Raw genomic sequence first — 8066 nt, 5'->3', positions numbered from 1 at the left:
TTATATAAATTCCGCCAAAGGCAGGATCTCTTTTATGGTGGTAATGATTCAGGCCCCATGCATGCCTATTGCGCCAATCAACTACAACCCCGGTCCAAGTGCCATCTGCTATTTTTCTTGATTGCTGTCAATAATGTCTGGGATATATGATGCATGTGTAATAAATGCTTGTTAAATAAATGGATGCAGTGTGGTCACATTTAAATTGAGACTCCTTAGAGTGGCAACTTTGGTCTGTGAAGAGAGCTGCTTGCGTTCAGATGGGGCCACAGTACCTTCCCTACACGGACTTAGCTGTCATCCGGCCCGCTCAACTCATTTGAAGACCGACTTCAGGGACACCGCTTCAGAAATTGTTCCCTTCCCACTACCTCCTAGACATGCCTACCTCCTCTGATACCCGGCCTCACAACACACACACACACACACACACACACACACACACCTGGAACTCAAAAGTTAGAGGCAAGAAGAACAGATGTTCAAGGCCAAGGCCATCCTTGGCTACATAGTGAGTTGGAGGCTAGCCTCGGCTACAGAAGACTCTGTCTCAAAAGGAAAAAAGCTAACATATGAAGAGGCATGCCCGCTCTGGATTTCACACAGGCACCTCAAGTCTGAAAGCTCTCAAGCCCAATGGCCAATTCCTTTCCCACACCTCAAGCTCCTTCTGCTTAGCTTTTCTTCTGACATCTTTCTTTCTTTCCATGGCAAAGCCACCTTCCTGGCCACCCTCACTGGTCCTGTCATTTTCCTCTTTTGTATTCTTCCCTTTGTTCTTTTTCAGGCAATTGTTAAACATTGTAAACCCAACAACCTAAATACCCACCCACCCCCAACGCTCCTTTCCTTACAGTTTATTTATTTTATGTGTATGACTGTTTTCCCTGCATGTGTGTGTGGTGCCTGTAGAGGTCAGACAAGGGCGTTGAATCCCCCGGAACTGGAGTTTATGGATGGTTGTGAACGACTATGCAGGCACTGGGAACAAACTTGCATCTTCTACGAGAACAGAGAATGCTCTTAATTGCTAATCCATCTCTCCAGCCAATTCTTTTTTTTTTTTTTAGATTTATTTATTATTATGTATACAGTGTTGTCTGCTTGTACACCTGCAGGCCAGAAGAGGGCATCAGATCACATTATAGATGGTTGTGAGCCACCATGTGGTTGCTGGGAATTGAACTCAGGACCTTTGGAAGAGCAGGCGGTGCTCTTAACCACTGAACCATCTCTCCAGCCCCAGCCCACTCTTTTTAAAAACAATTTCAGGTGCAAGGGCGTTTTGTTTGCATGTATTTATGTGCACCATATGCATGCAACACCACTGGAGGCTAGAAGGGGGAGGCTGATTGCCTGGACCTGGAGCCAGACAGTTCTGAGCCATCGTGTCCATGCTGGGAATTGAACCTGGGTCCTCTGGAAGAGCAGTCATCTCTCCAGCCCCAAATCCTTCTGCCTTTCTGAGTTTAGCAGAATCAGCTCTTGTCTAAATGGAGCTTCTCATTAGCCTACTGCACACACTCGGCACATTCTTGCTAAAGCATAGGTGTTACCTATTTCACTCTCACACACAGCTCTGTAGCTAACACTACCCCTACTGCCCAGCATGGCGTTCTAGGTCGCTCATTATTTGGCCATCCTACCTTTGTGGCTTTGCCTCTTATTCTTATTGCTTCTCCCAAGGTGTTTTCTGTTCTAGCCACTGTTCCCTGTACACTTTGCTAGTCCCTCTCCCTGGTCCCCCCCTCCCGCCCCCGCTCTCTTGCTTATTTCTATTAAAAACAAAACTAAGGCTGGGGGCATAATTTAGTGGTACAGCATTTGCCTAGCATGCATGAAACTGAGGTTTCAGCCCCCAGGGCACTGGTACTCATACACACACACACACACACACACACACACACACACACACACACACAATGATGGTCTGTTATACATGTAAATCATCTCAGTTGAGGTCAGTGGTTCTCAACCTTCCTAATGCTGTGACCCTTTAATACAGTTCCTCATGTCGTGGTGACTGACCCTCAACCATAAATTTATTTTCGTTGCTACTTGCTAACTGTAATTTTGCTACGGTTATGAATTGTAATGTGAATTTCTGTGTTTTCTGATGGTCTTAGGTGGCCCCTGTGAAAGGGTCATTCGACCCCCAAAGGGTTTCCTACCCATAGGTTGAGAACCACTGCTCAAGGTGAAGAATCTAGAACATGACTGATAAGAACTGGGTACAGACATCAAAGCCGAAGGGCTAATAACACGACGGAGGTGTTCTCTGACTCAGCGTAACCGCCTTTTCTTTTGTAGTCTACCAGCAGGTGTTTGTTTTGAAGATCATGACACAGAAACAATAACAGGCCAAACACTCAGCTACTCGCCGCCAGATTTCTTTCTTTGTCTTTTTCTTTTCTTTTCTTTCTTTTTTTTTCTTTTGGTTTTTCGAGACAGGGTTTCTCTGTGTAGCCTTGGCTGTCCTAGACTCACTTTGTAGACCAGGCTGGCCTCGAACTCACAGCGATCCACTTTCCTCTGCCTCCCAAGTGTTGGGATTAAAGGCGTGCGCCACCAAGCTCGGCTTGCAGCCAGATTTCTAGAGCTTGCCCGCCCACCGCCGTGACCTTGTGCCTCCATGTCTTCAACTTTGAAACTGAAACAGTTGTGCCTACCTCTTTGGACTGTGTGTCCTCCTGTGCTGTTACAAAAATGCCCGCTATAGACTTGCCCTGATGGCGCATGCTTGTCATCTGCTGCGCCTGTGTTCTCTGGGCCCTCAGTAGATTCTGCCTCCGAGACAGATCTCCCCCACTCATCTCCCAATGCTCTTGAACTCACAAAGCGGACCTCGTAATAGCTGTGTGCTCCATAAGTGGCTGTCAGAATGAGTTTATAATGCCAGACGAGGCATTTACAAGTGCATGATCATGATCATGCTGTCTTCTTTTTAAAAAAAAAAATTTATTTATTATTATGTATACAGTGCTCTGCCTGCATGTACACCTGCAGGCTAGACAAGGGCATCAGATCACATTATAGATGGTTGTGAGTCACCATGTGGTTGCTGGGAATTGAACTCAGGACCTCTAGAAGAGCAGTCGGTGCCCTTAACCTCTGAGCCATCTCTCCAGCCCCCCATGCTGACTTCTTAATCATCTACAAATCTTCTGAATAAGGCTGGCTATCCACTAGATTCTGCTGTTTTTTTAAAGATCCAGATTACTCCCACTCAGCTTCTGTAAACAAGAAGCCATTAAAAAAAAAAAGCGTCCCCCAAGTTTGGTTATTTGTGAGCCAGTACTTTTGTGGGAGGCGGAGTGAGAAAGGGACACCTGTCACAAGCTTCCAGCCTTCTGAAACAGAGGGTGATATTCAGCTGTGGGTAACTACAATGCCAGCCTTCTGCCCTGCTGTTCCCCTTCACTGAGCAGTGACCTGGTCTGTAGCTTTGAGTTTCATAGACTTGCCAAGTTGTACTTGGAAGGAAGAAGGCTCCAGCCTTTTCAGAGCCCACAAGTGCGCCGTGGGAGGCCGAAGGACACCAGGGAAGGCACTGGCTCAAGTTACCTACCTTTATTTCACCGACATTTGCTTATTTGTGCTTCAGCCACTTTCCCTAGTTGAAGCTGCCCTCCCAGGGTGAGGGGGCATTCAGAGAAGAGAAGGAAATGATAGAGAAGGAAATACTTGATTAGAAGTTAATAAGTCTCCTGGGCTCCTTTGCTTTGGGTGATGATGGAGCACTCTGAGAGGGGCAGAGGGTCTCTGCAGGGAGTTGGCCTTGACTTCAGATGAGCGACAGCTGTTGTGCACGATGCATGCACGATGCAGCCTGGCCTAAGAAGTGGGGCATGGAGAAGAAGTGCTCACAGAGCCAGAGTGACAGTGTATTGTCTTAACACTTTCCTCTGCGATTTGGAGGGAACCCGCCATCTCGGGAGGACAGCTCATTAAGATGCAGAACGTTAAAAGGGGAGGTGACACTTCCCCCTCCTCCCAGGAAGCTCCATTAGTTCCAGAAGCAAACACTTCTTTGGCTCCAGGAAGTTCCTGAAACGGACCAGATTTACCAGACTCCTCCCCCTCCCTCACCCCCAAGCATATAAACAGTAAAGGCTGCAGAAAGAGGCTTTCAGACCTGCTAAGCTGCCTGGAGGAGACTCTAGGGGGAGGCAGGGGCCGCCTGAGGAACCCAGAGGATGTTTTAAGCCAACTGAATTGACTAGAAGAGGCAGGGTCAACCTGTTGGGGTGAGCTTTTGGTGATGCCGCTGTTGCCTTTCCCTCGATTCTGCTCCTGTAAGCAACCCCTCACTCGTATTCCTGTAAGTAACCACAATATAACTAATTGGCTCCCCAAGTTGGATTTTAGCGGTGTCTCTGTCATTGGTCCCATATCCGGGGTGAGCAGCCATTTGTTCGTGTCTCTGTAGGACCGGTGTCCCACCACACTGCTGGTTACCATGGCAAAGCACTAGTTCAGTTTGGAGCCAGCCTGCCATTCCATTTCACTCCTACAGTCACTGGCATTCAGCTCCTTCCTTCCGCTTCCTCCAGATCCACTCTTGTTCAAGGCCTGGTCATGCCTTTCTGGACCATCTTGAAGGTCTCTCGGCCTCATGTCTAAGCCTCGATTGCTTATTTCATTCTCCAAGTTACTGCCAGACGGGGATTTTTCTAAATCAGCTTCAAGTCCATCCTTGGCTCTCTCTCTGGATCCTGGATCAAGTGTAGTGCCCAGGTCTTAGTTTGCAGGGTCCTTCTGTTTTGGCCCCGTGTCCCTGGGCTTCTTATTACCTCCACATCTCTGATCCCCATCACCAGCACCTTGGACCTACAAACAATTCTAGAACCCACGGTCTCTGTTCCCAGACTTCGCAACCTTCTGTGTTTGCTCCTCCTTCTACCCGGAATTCTTTCTTTCCCTCTTGGCTCCTTCCCCCTATCTTTCTGTTTCCCTCCTACTCAGAAGGAACGAGATTTCTCCCGAGAACGCCTCCACGGATGTACAGCAGCATTTATCACAGGCTGCACCCGAGTCTCTAGCTAGGCGAACAATGCATTGCCTCCCAGCTCCCAGCTTTCGAGATTCTGAATTTTATTTTTATTTTATGTGCATTGGTGTTTGCCTGCATGTATGTTTGCATTAGGTCCTACAGACAGTGGTGAGCTGCCATGTGGGTGGGGATTGAACCCAGGTCCTCTGGGAGAGCAGCCAAGTGTTCTTAAACTCTGAGTCATCTCTCCAATGCCTGCCCCCCCCCCCCCAGCATGCAGCTTTGACACACATTACTTACTCATAAATACCTGCTAATCACTGAATTCCACTGGTCCTATGAAGATTCAATTATAGTTCAGAAAGAGACCTTGAAATATCCAGTACTGAAAGAAGGGGATGATAATGATGAAGAAGAAGATGATAATAGTTATCACAATTATGTTGTTAGAGGGTTAGAATTTCACACTTGATACAAGGATTGCCAAACTTTCATATTTCTTCAAGCTAAAGTGATTAAACCCTATTTGGAAGGTTAGTTTTTTCTGGATTTACCCAAATACCCGCGTGGGGAATTACACTTGCTGAGCAGGTATTTCTAGAAATGCCAAATCTATCTCTTAAAAACAGCATTACGAAACTATAGCTATGGGTGTACAGAGGTGATCTAGATGTTCCTACTCAAAATCAGTGCTAGCGGAGGGCAAAATGATTCTCTCTCCAATGAGAGCCGAGCCTAGCACACATAGACGACTGACTGCAGCCCAACACTCTTGGTGCACTGAAACAGACCACATTAACAGAGGGAGCCTACCACGGCAGTTTCCACTTCATAAAGGAGACATCTAGCCACGCGGCAAATCAAAAATAGAATGGATTGCTTTATGAGGTGCACCAGGTGTCTCATTCTAATCAATAGCATGCAGGCAGGTGGGCGCAAGCCCAGGAAGAACTCCTCACCAGGGAAAAAAGGTGCAAAGAAGATGAACCTTTGATTCTTCAACGTGGGTTCTTTCTAACTTACTGATTTTTCTCAGGAGTCCTTGAAATCTTGGGAACCTTTTGATTCTTTCGATTATCGGCTCTTAAAGCGTTTAAAGCGTGGCAAGCGTGGCTGAGAAACGGTGCAACAAAGAAGGGGGTTAGTGAAAGCTCTCAGAGAAAAAGGGGTACGAATTTCCGAGGAGAAGCCATAAAGAAGAGACTGAACGCAAAGAAGGGAAGCCTGAGAGCAGATGTAGAAGAGGAAATAGGGAGGCAGGGAGGACAGAGAGAGAGAGAGAGAGAGAGAGAGAGAGAGAGAGAGAGAGAGAGAGAGAGAGAGAGAGAGAGAGAGAGAGAGAGAGAGAGAGAGAGAGAGAGAGAGAGAGAGAGAGAGGAACCTTTAGTGAAGGAAGGGAGCGTGACTCAAGTCTCTAGGAACTGGTAGAGTGGAGAAGGCACGCCCGGAGGGAATCGTCCGCTTTAAGGAAGACCCTGCCCCCTCGCGTGACGCCCCGGCATTCCGGGCTACGATTGGCTGAGGCTCGAGGGCGGGATGGGGTTGCTAGGCGCGGAGGGGATCCGGCGGGCTGCCACCGCCCGGAGTGCGGAGCCGCAGGAGTGGAGCGGCGTTAGCGGCTCTGCTGGAAGATGGCGAGCGGCCGGGGTGAGCGGCAGCCCTGGCGGCTGGGACGCCTGCGGCTGCTGCCACCGCTGCTGCTGCTGCTGCTGCTGCTGCTGAAGAGCTCGGCCCAGGCGGCGCACATCAAGAAGGCTGAGGCGACCACGACGACCGTCGCGGGCTCGGAGGCGGCCGAGGGCCAGTTTGACCACTACTACCACGAAGCGGCGCTGGGCGAGGCACTGGAGGCGGCGGCGGCCGCGGGGCCGCCCGGCCTGGCTCGACTGTTCAGCATCGGCAGCTCGGTGGAGGGCCGGCCGCTGTGGGTGCTGCGCCTGACGGCCGGCCTGGGGCCGCCGCCCACCACCGCCGCCGCGGGGCTGGACGCCGCGGGGCCGCTGCTGCCGGGCCGGCCGCAGGTAAAGCTGGTGGGCAACATGCACGGCGACGAGACGGTGTCGCGCCAGGTGCTGGTCTACCTGGCCCGTGAGCTGGCGTCGGGCTACCGCCGCGGGGACCCGCGCCTCGTCCGCCTGCTCAACACCACCGACGTGTATTTGCTGCCCAGCCTGAACCCCGATGGCTTCGAGCGCGCCCGCGAGGGCGACTGCGGCCTCGGCGACAGCGGCCCGCCTGGGACCAGCGGCCGAGACAACAGCCGAGGCCGCGATCTCAACCGCAGTTTCCCTGACCAGTTCAGCACCGGCGAGCCACCTTCCCTGGACGAGGTGCCGGAGGTGCGCGCCCTCATCGACTGGATCCGCAGGAACAAGTGAGTGTTGCCAGACTCCGCTCTCGCACCCACGCGAGGAGCCAGCCTTTCAAGGGCAGGAGGCTTATTTTCTGACACCCAGTAGGCGCTCAGGCTAAAGCTTGCCAGCCTAAGGGGGAGGGGTGGTAGTCGGTGTGGAGAGGGACACCCCGTAACTGGAACGGAGGCTGGGCTGCAGTACCTCCTTGTTAATAGAGAAGCCTGCCCGGGGCTGTCGTTTGTGCCGTGCATAGCCAGAGGGGGAAAACTTCTTTCTGACATTCTGTCCCTATTTTTGAAGGACCGACGTACGGGAGCAGTGGGTAAGATGTTAAGGGTTCCTAAGTATGGCCCTTCATTACGTAGCTAAGCTGTCAATGTCATCACTAGAAACACTGTGGCAAGCACTTTCTGTGACTGCGTTTTATCACTTGATGTTGACCACAACCGGGCGACCTAGACGCCACTCATACCCTCTAGAGAACACTCATACTCTTGTTTTGCATACGGGGGAAATTGAGGGGCAGACTGGTTACCTAGACCGGGGGAGGGGGGAATCGAAGCGTGGTTACTCAGTGCTCCACAGCCAGGAAGACAGAATGTAGCTCAGAAATAGCAAATGACACCCCGTCGCGCCCCCCCCCCCCAGTCACTTCCTCTGATAGTGGATAGAAACCGATTCTCCTGCTTTACTTCTGATTGTGTTTAGGGGAGTTTGGA

At 50.8% G+C, this 8066-nt stretch overlaps 1 protein-coding gene across 1 annotated transcript in view; it reads left to right on the top strand.

Annotated features, from left to right (window-relative positions):
* Positions 1–6550: 6550 nt before the first annotated feature.
* CPD (carboxypeptidase D) overlaps positions 6551–8066 on the top strand; it is a 64090-nt gene continuing 62574 nt past the window's right edge. The window contains exon 1 of the mRNA XM_084802748.1: positions 6551–7367. Coding sequence (XP_084658874.1) covers positions 6625–7367 — 743 coding nt within the window. The 5' untranslated portion in view covers positions 6551–6624. The remainder of the gene's footprint in view (positions 7368–8066) is intronic.

Source organism: Acomys minous (genome assembly GCF_964271855.1).
Source record: "Acomys minous genome assembly, chromosome: 12".
In the NCBI taxonomy this organism is placed as follows: domain Eukaryota; kingdom Metazoa; phylum Chordata; class Mammalia; order Rodentia; family Muridae; genus Acomys; species Acomys minous.
Note: the sequence above shows the minus strand (reverse complement) of the source record. Positions and strands in the feature narration are given on the sequence as shown.